General features: G+C 42.0%; 1 protein-coding gene across 4 annotated transcripts in view; it reads right to left on the bottom strand.

Moving 5' to 3' along the window:
• The window catches only part of LOC106563272 (regulator of G-protein signaling 3), a 199,960-nt gene that overhangs the window by 86,066 nt on the left and 95,062 nt on the right, over positions 1-18,832 (bottom strand). For all 4 annotated transcript variants that reach the window (XM_014128717.3, XM_014128719.3, XM_014128718.3 and 1 more), the window contains one exon: positions 9,547-9,681. In XM_014128717.3, coding sequence (XP_013984192.2) covers positions 9,547-9,681 — 135 coding nt within the window. The remainder of the gene's footprint in view (positions 1-9,546; positions 9,682-18,832) is intronic.

The raw sequence follows: 18,832 nt of genomic DNA, 5'->3' as shown, positions 1-18,832 counted from the left end.
CACACACACACACACACAGCCAAAAGTGTGACCACGGTGAACTGATATCCCCTATGGGATAAGTCCCAACACATGTCCCCTCTGCTCTGTCTGTTGTGGACTATGTCTGTATCACTTCACAGAGATGGACTCAGACTGTGTCACTGATTTCATCCTCAACATCATGTCACACTGCCATTTTTACTCTGTATCACTCACACATGGCACCCTATTCTCTATTTAGTGCACTAGTTTTAGTGCACTATATAGGGAATAGGGTGCCATTTGGGATGCAGCCGCACATGGTATTCCACTCATATGGTATTAACCCCCTTCTCTGGACCTACTCTTATACAACATCACATAGATATGACTGACTGATTCAACTCCATCACTCTCAACCCCTCACACATCTTTCTCCTCTGGTTAGAGAATCACCACATACCTAACCCGTAAGACATGTCCTATGTCTCAATCCTCTCTAGGTAGTAAATGGGTGTCCAGAAAAACAGCTGCTGCCCCCGGAAACAAGCACATGCACGCACGTGCACACACATGCACACACGCACTGACACAAACACGCACACACACAGACACAAGCATGCACACACACACACACAGTGAGAGGATGTAAGGATAGGCAACAGGATAGAAACAAAACCAGGGACAAACAGAGAAAAGCGTATTCCCTGATTGATTGATTGATTGATTGATTGAGAGGGATAAAAGAGTGCGAGCTCATCCCTCTCTTTCATGTCGCTGGGAGAATAAAGCCCTAATGGATGGCAGGTGTGGAGGCCATACACATAATGAAGCTGGAAAGCAATAGGACCACAGCTAGATAATATAGGACATAGTGTCTGTCTGTCTGTTCAAACCTTCCACTCAGGAGAAATGAGGATAGAGATTATGAAAGCTTACTGAAACAATGGATCATACAGGTACTGTTGGATGGACTATTTTGATAAAGGGTTATTCAAGATACAGGTTTCCTTTTCTCTAATGAACAGGAAGGATCAGATTCCTGAACAGTATAAACTTTCATTTTACAGTCTGTTAATTACTAAGTAATTACTAGGTAAATACATAGTAACAAAAACGAAATCCGTAGAAACAATTTAGTCTTAAACATACTTACTAGGAACCAAAGAAGTAAGTACTACCTAATTATTAAATACAAAGTTATAAAATGTAATTATGTAGGTAACTACAAGTAAGAAGGATAGGTACAATTAAGTACCAGCTAATTACTATGCAAATACCTAGTCACACCACTATTTCAATGTAATGTATAAGAAACACCAAGGAACATACAAAGTCACAAAATTATATAGTCACAAAATAAATACAGTACTAACACATTTTGTCCAAAAGGTAAGTACAAAAACCAACATATTACTATGTAAATACACAGTCCCACCAGTCTCTTTCAAAGTAATACATAAGAATCACCAATGAACATACATGGTAATTAAAAATGTATGACCATGTAATTACTAAAGAAATACCTTAAAGTCTTCCTCTTGTGTTGATATTCTCTCCTGTGGTTTCCATGTACATTCATAATAACAGGGCTGTGAAATGAAGTGGTTTCTGTTTCCATGCAGATACAATGTATTTACTTGTGAGGTACCACTGCATTGAACAAAGAGAACAAAGTGACCCAGTTTGTCAAAGTGGAGACATTTTTCACAATAAAGACAAACACAGAATTCATAGTGAAGTTCATTTAATGAAAATCAACCAAACAAACCTTAGTAGATACACATTTGTACTCACAATCATAAAGAGCTAGCATAACACCAAAAGAGAATAGCATTTATTTATATGTGAATATGTGAAAAAAATTGTACATTAGCTACATACAACAAGATATTGTATATACATGACATGAATATAAAGTATACAAATACGGCTGAATAGAATGACTGAATACATTCCAACCACGAGCTAACATGGAATATTGTTAGCCAAAGCAAATTGACTTGCAGAAAAAGCTAGCAATCTATCTGACCATTTTATTTGACAAAAATTGCCACAAAATAACTGTAACAGAGTATTCGCAAACTTTGGATACATGAATTCAATGTAATGCCAATACTGATTCATTGGCTTAATTATCCTAGCACGTTAGCAGACTTTAGATGCCCTTCATTCTTAAAATAAAAAAAGTGCACCTGAAATTTGATGAGGTGTTATTGCATAACTCCATTGGCGCAAATACACTTCCTTGTGTGAGAAATACTATATGAGGTGTTATTGCATAACACTAAAAGTGTTAATTATCTAACACTGACAAAGTGTAGCAGCATTCGCACTAAGCACACTGTTAATTAAACACTGGAAAGTGTGGACGAATATACACACTGTGTCACGACTTCTGCCGAAGTCGATGCCCCTCCTTGTTCGGGTGGTGCTCGGCGGTCGACGTCACCGGTCTTCTAGCCATCATTGATCCATTTTTCATTTTCCATTGTTTTTGTCTTGTCTTTCTACACACCTGGTTCCAATCCCATTAATTACATGCTGTGTATTTAACCCTCTGTTTCCCCTCATGTCCTTGTCGGAGATTGTTTGTGGTTATGTGTTCGTGTATTTTGTATAGGTGTGCGACGGGTTAGTTTACCCATGTTTATTTTTATGTACGTTGGTTTCTTGGAGTTTGTCTTATATAAATTAAACTACTCCAGTTACACCAAGTTGGTTTCTCCTGCGCCTGACTTCCCTGCCACCTACACACACGACAATGACACACTGGCCTACTGTTGATTCAACACTGAAGAATTTTCTGTGTAGTCATCACAATCTCACAAAATCTATTGCTTAAAACAGATCAATATATTGGGTTTATTAAAATACAATATTGATGAGAGTGATTCATTTGCACACGCTGTAGATTACAGTAGAACAAGCTAATCAATTCCAGTCTGGAGTGATCGCTTGGTAAAAGTTGCTGCGTGTGCAGTTTATAAAGAACTAATTTAGCAAAGTACAGGTTATCGGAACACAAGTGTGACACGTGTGAGTAGGGAGTAAATTTTATGTACTGGTCTTCAAAATGCAACAACATATTTCAGCATTTTGATTATGAATTTCGACATTTAAAACCAGCATTTTGACACTCGGCTATATATCAAAAATACATGACAACAGGAAGCAGCAACAGTACCAATGTTTTAGTAATATAAAATGGTACTTTTAAGATTATATTTCAACAGGAATCCAATTAATCAGGTAAAACTACTGAATGAGCCCAAAGATGTGCTATGATTTTTTGATTTATTGAGTGAAATCGTGAAAACACGTTTGTAAGTGTGAAGGTTAACAGGTTAAGATTACAGACATATCAGTCTTCATGGAATGGAGTCATCCAATGTGGTGGTACTTCACATGTACCTACTTTGTATCTACCTGGAAATAGACACCACTTCATTTTACAGCCATGTTACTAAATACATATCTAATAACTACAGGAAAATACTTGGTACGCTTATGTCTACACAATAGCAATCATAAAGAGGGATAATTGACCTGCAAGTATTTGGTATTAACAATGGCTTCATTCTACAGCTCTCTTACCACCTACATACCCTGTAAGTGTGAATGTGGTAATATGTAACAAAAGGTATGATCATGGACAGATTTGCTGTTGTCGTCATGGGATGGAGTCGTCCAATGCACAAGTAACTACATTGTATCTACGTGGAAACAGACACCACTTCTTTTCACAGCACACATACAGTGAATTTAGAAAGTATTCAGACCCCTTGACTTTTTCCACATTGTGTTACGTTACAACCTTATTCTAAAATGGATTTAAATAGTTTTTTTTAACCTCATCAATCTACACACAATACCCCATAATGACAAAGCAAAAACATAAGTATTCAGACCCTTTACTCAGTACTTAGTTAAAGCACCTTTGGCAGAGATTAGAGCCTTGTGTCTTCTTGGGTATGACGGCAAAGGCTTGGCACACCTGTATTTGGGGAGTTTCTCCCATTCTTTTCTGTCAGGTTGGATGGGGAGCATCGCTGCACAACTATTTTCAAGTCTCTCCAGAGATGTTCGATCGGGTTCAAGTCTGAGGTTTTCATCAAGGATCTCTCTTTGCTCCATTCTTCTTTCGCTCAATCCTGATTAGTCTCCCAGCCCCTGCCGCTGAAAAACATCCCCACAGGATGATGCTGCCACCACCATGCTTCACCGTAGGGATGGTGACAGGTTTCCTCCAGACGTGACGCTTGGCGTTCAGTCCAAAGTGTTCAATCTTGGTTTCCTCAGATCAGAGAATCTTGTTTCTCATGGTCTGTGTCCTTTAGGTACCTTTTGGCAAACTCCAAGCGGGCTGTCATGTGCCTTTTACTGAGGAAAGGCTTCCGTCTGGCCGCTCTACAATAAAGGCCTAATTGGTGGAGTGCTGCAGAGATGGTTGTTCTTCTAGAAGGTTCTCCCATCTAAACATAGGAACTCTGGAGCGCTGTCAGATTGACCATCAGGTTCTTGTTCACCTCCCTGACTAAAGCCCTTCTTCCCCGATTGCTCAGTTTAACCGGGCGGCCAGCGTTAGGAAGAGTCTGGTTGGTTCCAAACTTCTTCAATTTAAGAATGATGGAGGCCACTGTGCTCTTTGGGACCTTCAATGCTGCAGAAATGTTTTGGTACCCTTCTCCAGATCTGTCCCCCGACACAATCCTGTCTCAGAGCTCTACAGACAATTCCTTCAACCTCATGGCTTGGTTTTTGCTCTGACATGCACTGTCAACTGTGGAACCTTATATAGACAGGTGTTTGCCTTTCTAAATCAAGTTGTAGAAACATCTCAAGGATGATCAATGGAAACTGGATGCACCTGAGCTCAATTTCAAGTTTCAAAGGGTCTGAATACTTATGTAAATAAGGTATTTCAGTTTTTTATTTTTAATACATTTGCGAAAATAAGTAAAAACCTGTTTTCACTTTGTCATTAGGGTATTGTGTGTAGATTGATTTTTATTTTATTTTAATTAGGCTGTAACGTTTCAAAATGTGGAAAGAGGGAAAGGGTCTTAATTCTTTCCGAATGCACTGTACATGGTAACTAAAGGTAAAGTATATAGAAACAACAGGAGAGAATATCAACACAAGGGGATGACTTGAAGGTATTTATTTAGTAATTTCGTGGGAATAAATGATAAATTACCATGTATCTACGTTGGTGTTTCCTATGTATTTACCTAGTAAATAATTTGTAATTAATGGGCTGTAAAATTAAGTGTTACCCATAACGGTGCTTGGAGTAGTGCACCTCCATCACAACATCCAAGGAAACCTTAAGAGCTTGGTGAGTTACAAGCTACATGGGAGTACTCCATAGTCATATGAAGATCTACATAGCAGCTGATAAGCATGATAAAGCATGAGTGTGCGATGGTGCCGACAGCAACATCTTACAAATTACAACCCGACTTTGCTAAGCTTAGCTTTATTTTTTTGTGCAGAAAGTTCCTGCTATTATCACATATGACCGCCAAGCACTTCTGGACATTGGTTTTCAATTTTGACTTCTCGATTTTGACTTCTCGATTTTGACTTCTCAGCTCAGCTTTTCCCTTGTTCAGATCGGACCCCATTTCTTTATATCATGGGCTACCAAAACACTGCAAGCTTAGACGCGACAGGCAAGCTGGCATCCTGGTGAGACGAAGAGAAAATCGTCCGGCAGGCCCCTCGGCTCTATTGGCAAATGTCCAGTCACTCGAGATAAGATGGATGAGCTTTGTTCGAGAGTCTGCTATCAAAGAGACTTGAAAAGCTGCAATATTATATGCCTTGCAGAGAAGAGGCTGGATGACTCTATGTACGTAGTTTAACAGTGGTTTCTCCATGCAGCGGCATGATCGTAAGAAGGCGGCCTCGTGCAAGTCCAAAGGGGTGAGAGTTGTGAAGAACATCTCAAGCTTTTGCTCACCTGATATAGAATACCTCATAGTAAGCTGCAAACCTTTTTTATCTATGTAGAGAGTTCTCAACAACAATTATCATGGATGTCTCCTTCCAAAAGTCAACATCACTTTGGCACTCAACAAACTGTATGGGGCCATAAACAAACAAGAAACCACTCACCAAGAGGCAGCGGTTCTAGTGGGTGGAGACTTTAACGCAGGGAAACTTAAAACCATTCTCCCTCACTTCTACCAACACATCACCTGCGCTGCTAGGGGCACTAAAACTCTAGACCACTTTTACTCTACCCTCAGAAACCCATACATGGCCCTGCCTCGTCTTCCCTTCTGACCACGACTCTATTCTCCTGCTTCCTGTTTACAAACAGCAAAAGCTCAAACAGGATATACCAGTGTGTGGTCCGATGAAGCACACGTGAGGCTATCGGACTATTTGGATAGTAGAAACTGGGATATGTTCCGGCATTCATTCGATGGCATTGAGGAGTTTACAACGGTCACAGGCTTTATCAATAAGTGCATAGATGACCTCATCCCCAAAGTGACTAGACGAACGTATCCAAACGGGAGAGGCGAAGGTCGAGAGCCGTGCGTCCACCAAAACACAACCCAACCAAGCCGCTCTGCTTCTTGACACAATGCCCACTTAACCTGGAAGCCAGACACACCAAAGTGTCGGAGGAAACACCATACACCTGGCGACCATGTCAGCGTGCATGCACCCAGCCCGCCACAGGAGTCGCTAGAGAGTGAAGGGACAAGGGCATTCCTGCCAGCCAAACCCTCCAGTGTAGATTTGGCATTGTGTTTTAGGTTATTGTCCTGCTGAAAGGTTAATTATTCTCCTAGTGTTTGGTGGAAAGCAGACTAAACCAGGTTTTCTAGGATTTTGCCTCTGCTTAGCTCTATTCCTTTTTCATCCTGAGAACTCCCCAGTCCTTAATGATTACAAGCATACCCATAACATGATGCAGCCATCACTATGCTTGAAAATATGGAGAGTGGTACTTAGTAAAGTATTGGATTGGATTTGTCCCAAACATAACACTTTGTATTCAGGACTAAAAAGTAATTACAGTGCTACGTTTTTTGCACTATTACTATAGTGCCTTGTTGCAAACAGGATACATGTTTTAGAACAGCGGCGTCTGGTAAAACAAGGGGCGGCGGACTATGTATTTTTGTAAATAACAGCTGGTGCACAATATCTAAAGAAGTCTCGAGGTTTTGCTCGCTTGAGGTAGAGTATCTCATGATAAGCTGTAGACCACACAATCTACCTAGAGAGTTTTCATCTGTATTTTTCATAGCTGCCTACATACCACCACAGACGGATGCTGGCACTAAGACCACACTGAATGAGCTGTATTCCGCCATAAGCAAACAGGAAAACGCTCACCCAGAGGCGGCGCTCCAAGTAGCCGGGGACTTGAATGCAGGGAAAAAAACTCTGGACCACCTTTACTCCACACACACAGAGACGCATACAAAGCTCTCCCTCACCCTCCATTTGGCAAATCTGACCATAATTCTATCCTTCTGATTCATGCTTACAAGCAAAAATTAAAGCAGGAAGCACCAGTGACTTGATCAATAAAAAAGTGGTCAGATGAAGCAGATGCTAATCTACAGGACTGTTTTGCTAGCACAGACTGAAATATGTTCCGGGATTCTTCCGATGGCATTGAGGAGTACACCACATCATTCACTGGCTTCATCAATAAGTGCATCGATGACATCGTCCCCACAGTGACTGTACATACATACCCCAACCAGAAGCCGTGGATTACAGACAACATCCGAACAAGCTAAAGGCTTGAACTTGGATTTCCTGACGGGATGGCCCCAGGTGGTGAGAGTAGGGAACAACACATCCGCAACGCTGACCTTCAACACAGGGGCCCCTCAGGATTGTGTGCTTAGTCCCCTCCTCTACCCCCTGTATACCCATGACTGCGTGGCCACGCACGACTTCAACAGTTTGCTGACCACACGACAGTGGTGAGCCTGATCACTGACAGCGATGAGACAGCCTACATGGAGGAGGTCAGAAACTTAGCAGTGTGGTGCCAGGACAACAACCTCTCCCTATACCTCACTAAGACCAAGGAGCTGATAGTGGACTACAGGAGAAAGCAGGGAGAGCACGCCCCCATCCACATCGACGGGGTAGTAGTGGAATGGGTCGAGAGATTCAAGTTCCTTGGCATCCACATCACTAAGGACTTAACATGGGCCACACACTCACAGTCGTGAAGAGGGAACAACAGTGCCTCTTTCGCCTCGAAGGCTGAAAAGATTTGGCATGGGCCCTTAGATCCTCAAAAAGTTCTTCAGCTGAACCATCGAGGGCATCTTGACTGGCTGCATCACCGCTTGGTATGGCCAATGTACCGCCCTCGACAGAAAAGTGCTACATAGGGTGGTGCAGACAGCCCGGATAGTCCAGATAGTCCTGAATGAATTGTGAATAATGATGAGTGAGAAAGTTACAGGTGTACAAATATCATATCCCCCCAAAAATGCTTGTTTTGGGGGTATGATATTGGTGCGTCTGTAACTTTCTCACTCACCATTATTCATGATTCATTCAGGACTATCCGTAATAATGGTATCATCCGCATTAATGTAGAAGTGTTAGAAAAATATTGTATTCTTATTTACAATAAATGTTACTTCTAATGACACAGTACAATATTTACCATCCACTTCAATTGGGCACAAAATTATCTGAAACAACCAAATCAAACAGCAAATGCATCCAACAAGTTTGTAGAGTCACAAGCTTGATGTAATCATTGCGTGCTAGAAATATGGGACCAAATACTACACTTATGATTACTTTAGTTAATACACAGAGTATAAGTGAATTTGTCCCAATACTTTCGGTCCACTAAAATGGGGGGACTATGTACAGAAAGTGCTTTAATTTCTAAACTGTTTACCCGATAGGGATGAAAATACCCTAAAATTCAAGTTGACAGTCTGCACTTTAACCTTGTAGTCAATGTATCATTTCAAATCCAAAGTGCAGAAGTACAGAACCAAAACAACAAAATTTGTACTGTTTCAATAAATGTGGAACTCCTGTTTATACACTAAATACACACACTACACTGACAATCTCACACAAAACCCAAAACAAATTCACATACAGTACATTTGCACACAAATACATAACACACACACACACACACACATACCGATGCAACACAAACACATGCACACACACACCTCGCACACACCTCACAACCCTGCACATTGATCTGGTACTGGTACCTCCTGTACATAGCTCCATTCTTGTGCATTTTATTACTATTGTGTTTTTGTTACTCTGCATCGTTGAGAAGAGCTTGTAAGCAAGCATTTCACGGTTAAAGTCTATTCGGTGCATGTTACAAATACAATTTTATTTTATTTGAATTAGATATTTTTTTTAAGGATACAGCAGCAGACTGCGTTGGAGAAGCACAGTCACACACTGTGCACTGATTGGCTCTGACCATAAGTATAGTACAAGCCATGTGCTTCAGCAATGATCCGGTGAGTGAACTGGAGCAGGGATGATTGTGATCACAGATGAGCCAATAAGTAGCAGGATGAGGGTGTGTGTGATTCCTACCTGGTCAGTAGGAGGGGCGAAGGGCACACTCCTCTGGAGCTGGAGCTGCTTTTCAATGTTGTCCTTCAGACACTGACACACACGTCGCTTCTGGTCAGCGGAGTAAGCTTCCAGACTGAGCAAGCAGTCACACTTCTACACAGCCAGAGAGAGACATGGAGAAAGTGAGACAGAGAGAGAGCAGAGAAAGAGAGAGAGAGAGCAGAGAGAGAGAGCGAGAGAGAGAGAGAGAGAGAGCAGAGAAAGAGAGAGAGAGAGAGAGCGAGAAAGAGAGAGTGGGGGACAGAGAAAGGATGAGAGGGGTTGTTATTCTCCTTTCATGCAATACTTAATTCGATTCTTTGTTGCAGGTTTGACAGTTTAGTTGAGAAAAAGGCTTCTTTGTCAATGTGTCTCCATGGTGGCAGGACCTCTGTTTTAGGAGGGAGAGGGAGGGCAAGAGAGAGAGGAAACGAGAGAAAAAATGAAAGCAAATGAATTATAGAATTAATGAATGATGGCAAATGGGAGTGGGGAACAGCAAGAGAGTTTTGGAGAGGTATCGTGCTTAATGGTTTCCTCACCCATGGAGAGATGACAGCAAAAGGCTGTGTGTGTGTGTGTGTGTGTGTGTGTGTGTGTGTGTGTGTGTGTGTGTGTGTGTGTGTGTGTGTGTGTGTGTGTATATGTGTGCGTGTGCGTAATATCCACTTAGTCACAGAGAATTACGCTGACCCACTGGTACAGTCCAGGGCAGTGCTGAGCAGCTTGAGATAGCAGAGAGTGCTTTGAAAGAGGATAAAAACTAAGAAAGGAACTTATCAAGCCAGAAGTGGCATCCTGTACTGCTGCTGAGTAGTAACAAACAGTAGTAATGCTATTGACTACTGTGCTTTAAATATTAACAACCCCATGGTGTGATATATGACCATTGTGACTTGGAGCCAGACTTAGATCATGTGATTTGCTCACTTCAAGTGAAATAGATCTCTGGTCAAACTGATTAAAAGACTTCAAGTTGGGTGCCCCCCCCCCCCCCCAAAGAAAGAACATAAATCAATCCATCCCTTTTATTCATGTTCTGGAGGGTAGAATTGAATGTCCCGTAGTTAACTTCAAGTCGACAGGGATATCGACGTGTAAAGTCAGTTCAAAGGAGATGCTCAGAAAACATCAGACAGAGAGACTAATGGGAATTTTACGCAAATTTGCAATGGATGTGGTTTCTTGCTAATGCTGCGGGGATGGAGATATTGATGGAGTCAATGGACTGAATGAAAACGACAATCAGACTGAGGAAACATCTTAAAAAAAGACCTCTGTGAGTTTCACTGGTTCAAGGTTAACATTTATGCTGGTGTGTTTAAGTGGTGTATGTATGTGTACAGTATATAAACTAGGTATACTCAACTCTATAACCTCTTCTATTAACTACCGTGGATCTGTACAGAGACATGTTGTAGGGGACACACTTTTGGCACTGCCTGTGGCCATGAATAGTGTCAATGCATTGTGAGCTGTTGAGTCACTCTTGTGTTTTTTTGTGAAACACTTGGAATCATTCCAAAACACACACACACACACACACACACACACACACACACACACACACACACACACACACACACTATTCCAAGGATACTGAACAAATCAAATGACCAACCAATATCTTTAGGCAATTAAAAAGTTGTTAAATACACCAAAAACTGTTGTTTACACAGTCTACTCAGAACCTCTATGAGAGGAAAAAAATGTCCAGCTTGACAGAGAACCAAACTCTCCCAGATGGATGCCTGTCTCAGGTAAGATAAATTCAGTAATATTAATTCCCTGAAGTGAACACAACATAAAATGCAAAAAATGTCGAACGTAGCTGTCTATTATTTTTCCATTCACTCTATCTGCTTTCTTCTCTCTAATGTTTTTGCTTTGTGCCAAGACGTCGTCGACAACATGGGTTATTTTGGGAGTTTTTTCCATTTTCTGGAAGTCCTCGGAGATCGACCAGAGTCCTGAACGATTTTCTTGGAGCTAACGCTGTCCTGGTCTGCGCCGCATCATGATGCTCGCTAGCTCGCTTCCCTGTCATGACATCTGTCGTTAAGTGGTCCACTGCCCTTCACCACTGTCCATTGAAGTTGGGACATTTTTGCTTTTCTTGTAGGAAAGCCTTTGTTTTCAGGACTCTTTTATTGTCAGATATAGTAATGCAGCCTGATGTGTTCGGAACTACAGTATGATGTTTTTTTCACTGTCAAAGCCAGACTCCCCTGACATTGCGAGATTTGTTTATTTATTTGTTTTTACTGCAGCAGGCTAAATCAGGGTCACTGTCACGACTTCCGCCGAAGTTGGTCCCTCTCCTTGTTCGGGCGGCGTTCGGCGGTCGTCGTCACCGGTTTTCTAGTTGCCACCGATCCACGTTTTCTTTTTCCATTTGTTTTGTCTTCATTGTACACACCTGTTTTCCATTTCTTAATTAGTGTTCCCTATTTAACCCTCTGGTCTCCCCATTGGTTTCGTGCGTGTTTGTTCTGTGTTAAGCTGTCGCATATGTTTGTGAGCTGAGTTTGTTTCCCAACGTGGAATATTTTGTTGTTTTGTTGAGTAAAGACCTTTATTACTCATTCTCGGTGTCCTGCGCCTGACTCCGTCCCACCTGCTGCACACTGACTCTTGACAGTCACACAGAATGTTTCTTGGTAGTCTTAAACAAATCTACTTTGAAACAAAAGTATGCACCTCACACACATGGTTATGGGCTTAAAAAAAAAGAAGACATATAGAGTTGAAATGTATTCAATTTTGAGTTTGCATCCCAATATTAAACTTTATATAATTCATAGAAATTAAATTATGAAAATAGTGAATAACGTTCCACCCATGAGGCCACCAGGTAATTTGACAGCAGGAAAGGCTTTTAAGTATTTCCAAAAGTCCATAATCATTTGTGTAGTGATTTTACAAAATACATTTGTCACAAAGTGTCTTTAAAACATTCAATCTCAATCCGCTGCAATGGAAAATGACCTTAAAATGAAGATTCCAGACTGAGTGAAAAGACAACAACTTGGACAGAACCTGATCTTCTGTCCATGAACTTAGAATCTCTGGAGAATGACAACAGATTCATCAAGTTCACACAGATTCCAGAGTATCCAGTCAGTAGGGACCTCCATGTTAAGGACATGTTGCTCCTCCATAAGTGCATCTGGTAACTGCCCTGGGGCTCCCCTCCTGAGACCCCTGGCTAGGGTTACAAACGCTTGCCACTGTAGTGGTACCAGCGGCGTAACACAGTTTCGCGGGGCCCTCCTCAATGTTGCCAGGCAGTGTGTGCAGTTTTATAGCAAATTTTCTGCTATTCTACACATTTTGCCATTTTGCCGTGGCACCTTGAGGTCGCCTAGGCTGAGAGCTCCTGTACATTTTGGAAATATTTCATATTTTTTATTTGTTTGAATGTTTTCCTTTTCGTTTTGACACTGAATAGCAAAATAAGTTAGACAAAAGACGGGGTTACCTGTAATGGTCCTGTGTGTAGCTGTAATGGTCCTGTAGCTGGTGTAGAGAGTCAAGCGCAGGACAGCAGATATCAACGTATTTTACTCAAAATACATAAATACAAAGAAATATAGCGAGCCCACAATAACGGACCGATTTACAACGAACAATTACTCACAAACAAATATGGGGGAACAGAGGGTTAAATAAAGAAAACATAATTGGGGAATTGAAACCAGGTGTGTAAGACAAAGACAAAACAAATGGAAAATGAAAAGTGGATCGGCGATGGCTAGAAGGCCGGTGACGTCGACCGCCAAACGCCGCCCGAATAGGGAGAGGGACCGACTTCGGCGGAAGTCGTGACATTACCTATGTGTTTCCTGCCTTTGAGTTTGATGGCGAATCAGCTCTTTCAACATAGCTAGATATCAATGCTAGCAAGCTATCTAGTTCGTTTTTTGGTTGTTTTTCTACAGTTTCCTGAACTATGAGAAGGACTGCAATGGATGGTGAGCTGGCAGTGATGAATTCATTGCTCAGTCTGAAGATACCTCTGAAGTCTTGTGCAGGCTGACATCATTGAGTGAGTGCGAACTTAACGACAAACTTCATCTCGTACAAGGTAGTCAGACGGCAGGGACAGCGAAGCGCCAGTGAGACGCATTGAATGGAGAGTGAACTGTGCCTGCCACCGGAGGACCTGCTCATCTCCCCCCTGTTGACAAACCCCTCCCTCTGCTCAAGCTATGTGGATCCCTCTCAACTGTCACCCCATTTGTCGGAGGCTTGAAACACCCAAAACGTTCAACTCTAACAATTGTCGTCGTCCAGACCTACTCTCTTATGTAGCTACATATATATCTTATCTGATGGTTGTTTATTTTTCTAGTCAAGCGCTTTGAGATTCTTTCTGTAATGAAAAGCGCTATAGAAGCAGAATTAAATCATTTTAATTATGAGAATGTTCATATCCTATCTGTTCAATCGACCTATGTCGACCTTCCGTATCTGCGGTGGAAGGTGGCCGAGTTACAGCTGTGTTAGGCAGACCATGAGACCTCCTGAAAATCGATCTTCTCGCGAAAACATCTGTAGTGAGGGAGCTTTCTTATATCTCCTAGATATAGGACAGATACTTCAAAACATTATTCCTTATTATACATTTTCTTGTCAGTTTTTTTGGTTGCAAATAAGCACAAGTGAAATAATTCTCATGCAAACACATACAACCCCCTATAATGACGCCTTTAGACATTAATATTAATTATCCTACACTATATTTGTCAAACATGATTGGCGTTATGTACAGTGCCTTCGGAAAGTATTCAGACCCCTTGACATTTTCCACATTTTGTTACTTTACAGCCTTACCCTAAAATGGATTAAATCAAAAACAAATCCTCAGCAATCTACACACAATACCCCATAATGACAAAGTGAAAACTGGTTTTTAGAAATGTTTGCAAATAAAAAACAGAAATACCTTATTTACATAAGTATTCAGACCCTTTAATATGAGACACGAAATTGAGGTCAGGTGCATCCTGTTTCCATTGATCATCCTACAGATGTTTCTACAAGTTGACTGAAGTCCACCTGAGGTAAATTGAATTGATTGGACATGATTTGGAAAGGCACACACCTCTCTACATAAAGTCCCACAGTTGACAGTGCATGTCAGAGCAAAATCCAAGCCATGAGTTTGAAGAAATTGTCCGCGACAGGATTGTGTCAAGGCACAGATCTGGGGAAGGGTACCAAAAAATGTCTGCAGCATTGAAGGTCCCCTAGAACACAGTGACCTCCATCAATCTTAAATGGAAGAAGTTTGGAACCACCAAGACTCTTCCTAGAGCTGGCCGCCCAGCCAAACTGAGCAATTGGGGGAAAAGGGCCTTGGTCAGGGAGGTGACCAAGAACCCGATGGTCACTCTGACAGAGGTTTAGAATTCCTCTGTGGAGATGGGAGAACCTTCTAGAGGGACAACCATCTCTGTAGCCCTCCACCAATCAGGCCTTTATGGTAGAGTGGCCAGACGGAAGCCACTCCTCAGTAAAAGGCACATGACAGCCCGCTTGGATTTTTCTAAAAGGCACCTAAAGACTCTCAGATCATGAGAAAAGAGATTCTCTGGTCTGATGAAACCAAGATTAAACTCTTTGGCCTGAATGCCAAGAGTCACATCTGGAAGAAACCTGGCACCATCCATACGGTGAAGCATGGTGGTGGCAGCATCATGCTGTGGGGATGTTTTTCAGCGGCAGGGAATGGGAGACTAGTCAGGAAAAGATGAATGGAGCAAAGTACAGAGAGATCCTTGATGAAAACCTGCTCCAGAGTGCTCAGGACCTCAGACTGGAGCAACGGTTCACCTTTCAACTGGACAACGACCCCAAGCACACAGCCAAGACAACGCAGGAGTGGCTTCGGGACAAGTCTCTGAATGTCCTTGAGTGGCCCAGCCAGAGCCCGGACTTGAACCCGATCAAAAATCTCTGGAGAGACCAGAAAATAGCTGTGCAGCAACGCTCCCCATCCAACCTGACAGAGCTGAAGAGGATATGCAGAGAAGAATGGGAGAATCTCCCCAAATACAGGTGTGCCAAGCTTCTAGACTCGAGGCTGTCAGCACTGCCAAAGGTGCTTCAACAAAGTACTGATTAAATGGTCTGAATACTTACAGTACCTGTCAAAAGTTTGGACATACCTACTCATTCAAGGGTTTTTCTTTATTTTTACATTTTCTACATTGTAGAATAATATTGAAGACATCAAAACTATGAAATAACACATATGGAATCATGTACAGTGAGGGAAAAAAGTATTTGATCCCCTGCTGATTTTGTACGTTTGCCCACTGACAAAGAAATGATCAGTCTATAATTTTAATGGTAGGTTTATTTGAACAGTGAGAGACAGAATAACAACAAAAAAATCCAGAAAAACGCATGTCAAAAATGTTATAAAACGATTTGCATTTTAATGAGGGAAATAAGTATTTGACCCCCTCTCAATCAGAAAGATTTCTGGCTCCCAGGTGTCTTTTATACAGGTAACGAGCTGAGGTTAGGAGCACACTCTTAAAGGGAGTGCTCCTAATCTCAGCTTGTTACCTGTATAAAAGACACCTGTCCACAGAAGCAATCAATCAATCAGATTCCAAACTCTCCACCATGGCCAACACCAAAGAGCTCTCCAAGGATGTCAGGGACAAGATTGTAGACCTACACAAGGCTGGAATGGGCTACAAGATCATCGCCAAGCAGCTTGGTGAGAAGGTGACAACAGTTGGTGTGATTATTCGCAAATGGAAGAAACACAAAAGAACTGTCAATCTCCCTCGGCCTGGGGCTCCATGCAAGATCTCACCTTGTGGAGTTGCAATGATCATGAGAACGGTGAGGAATCAGCCCAGAACTACACGGGAGGATTTTGTCAATGATCTCAAGGCAGCTGGGACCATAGTCACCAAGAAAACAATTGTTAACACACTACGCCGTGAAGGACTGAAATCCTGCAGTGCCCGCAAGGTCCCCCTGCTCAAGAAAGCACATATACATGCCCGTCTGAAGTTTGCCAATGAACATCTGAATGATTCAGAGCACAAATGGGTGAAAGTGTTGTGGTCACATGAGACCAAAATGGAGCACTTTGGCATCAACTCAACTTGCCGTGTTTGGAGGAGGATAAATGCTGCCTATGACCCCAAGAAATCCATCCCCACCGTCAAACATGGAGGTGGAAACATTATGCTTTGGGGGTGTTTTTCTGCTAAGGGGACAGGACAACTTCACGGCATCAAAGGGACGATGGACGGGGCCATGTACCGTCAAATCTTGGGTGAGAACCTCCTTCCCTCAGCCAGGGCATTGAAAATGGGTCGTGGATGGGCATTCCAGCATGACAATGACCCAAAACACACAGCCAAGGCAACAAAGGAGTGGCTCAAGAAGATGCACATTAAGGTCCTGGAGTGGCCTAGCCAGTCTCCAGACCTTAATCCCATAGAAAATCTGTGGAGGTAGCTGAAGGTTCGAGTTGCCAAACGTCAGCCTCGAAACCTAAATGACTTGGAGAAGATCTGCAAAGAGGAGTGGGACAAAATCCCTCCTGAGATGTGTGCAAACCTGGTGGCCAACTACAAGAAACGTCTGACCTCTGTGCTTGCCAACAAGGGTTTTGCCACCAAGTACTAAGTCATGTTTTGCAGAGGGGTCAAATACTTATTTCCCTCATTAAAATGCAAATCATTTTATAACATTTTTGACATGTGTTTTTCTTGATTTTTTTGTTGTTGTTTTGTCTCTCACTGTTCAAATAAACCTACCATTAAAATTATAGACTGATCATTTCTGTCAGTTGGCAAACGTACAAAATCAGCAGGGGATCAAATACTTTTTTCCCTCACTGTATATACTGTTGGATTCGACATTTTGAACATTAAGATATTACATAAATGATAGAGAAGAAGCATAGAATATTAGGAGTGAAAGAGACTTGGTTTTATGTCAGAATTTAATGGTTCTCTGTAGAAGGCCAGATGGCGTTGGAATGTGTTGGGGGACGGGAGGAGAGCCCCGTGTTGATACAGGAAAGACAGATGGACATCTGTGGATTAGGTAAGGTCAGGAGGTGAGGTCAGATCCCCTGAAGGAAGTAATAAGGGTTCAGTATCCTGTTACTCTTTTCCTGTAGAACCATAAAATGGAAGGATGGAAGAGAAGGAGGAGTGTCTTAAGTGGGATATATATATGTGTTGGGAGAAATGTTGGGTTGTCTGAATTACAGCTGTACAGAACCTTTGGGAAGAATTCAACTTGGTTAAAGCTTATCTAGTGTCTGTGAGTTATTTACTCTGAAAAATAAGAACCTAACAATAGTGACCAAAAAAGTGTTAATGAAATCAAAATATCTCTTGAAGGCCAAATGGCCTTGCCCCTAAAATCACAAAGTTCCAACCCTGCTTCTGACATATTGTACATGCTTCTGCAAAACAAAACTGAATTGCTGTACAGATAGTAAGTGTATATAAATGTCCATCCAACCTGTTAGGCAGATCTAGCTATTTGCCCAACTCTCGTCAAGTATTTTAACTCTTTCACCTCTACCTAAATGTCCATTTGCACGCACACACCCACCATCAAGTGATAAGAGAAAACAAGACAGAATTCAATGAATGGCCACTGGCCTGCCTTGGAGTGGCTAAAAAAACACACAGCATTTACCTTTAGTCAGATTGGTTAAAATGCTACCTGGTTGGAGCCTTCCTCCTGAGTCATCTGGTAGATAAGTCTTGAGCGGATCTTTGGCCTCCTGTCCACACTACTCACCTTAGTTTGCACTACGCCAGCACACTCAGTGTGTACTACGCAGGGATAAAGTTATACAATACAATGCTCTGGAGAACCTTTTACAACAGAGAGATGCATGGCAGAGATGGCACCCCTATCAGCCTGCCAGAGGGCATGGTAGTCTAGCAGGCCAACAAGAGAGGAAAGTAGGTTGCTGTGTAAATGCTGATAACAAGCAAATGTCTCCTGAGTGCTACAAATCTGCTGTTCATTGTGATTTAAGCAATGGCACCATCCAAAAAGAGTTAATGGCTTTGCAATAAGGGGTTGAATTGTGATAAATTGCTGAAGATGTTCCCATTATTCCTATCCTAGTGTGACTGATGCACACTAATGATTAGCGTTATTCTGTCTCGCCCATGATAATTGTAAGTATATGCGTTCTGTGCGCCGGAGTACATCCCTTGGCACGACTTCCTAGGATTTCCCAGTAAGCTTGAAGTCTGTA

This window comes from Salmo salar, chromosome 11, assembly GCF_965601325.2.
Source record: "Salmo salar chromosome 11, fSalSal1, whole genome shotgun sequence".
Classification (NCBI taxonomy): domain Eukaryota; kingdom Metazoa; phylum Chordata; class Actinopteri; order Salmoniformes; family Salmonidae; genus Salmo; species Salmo salar.
Note: the sequence above shows the minus strand (reverse complement) of the source record. Positions and strands in the feature narration are given on the sequence as shown.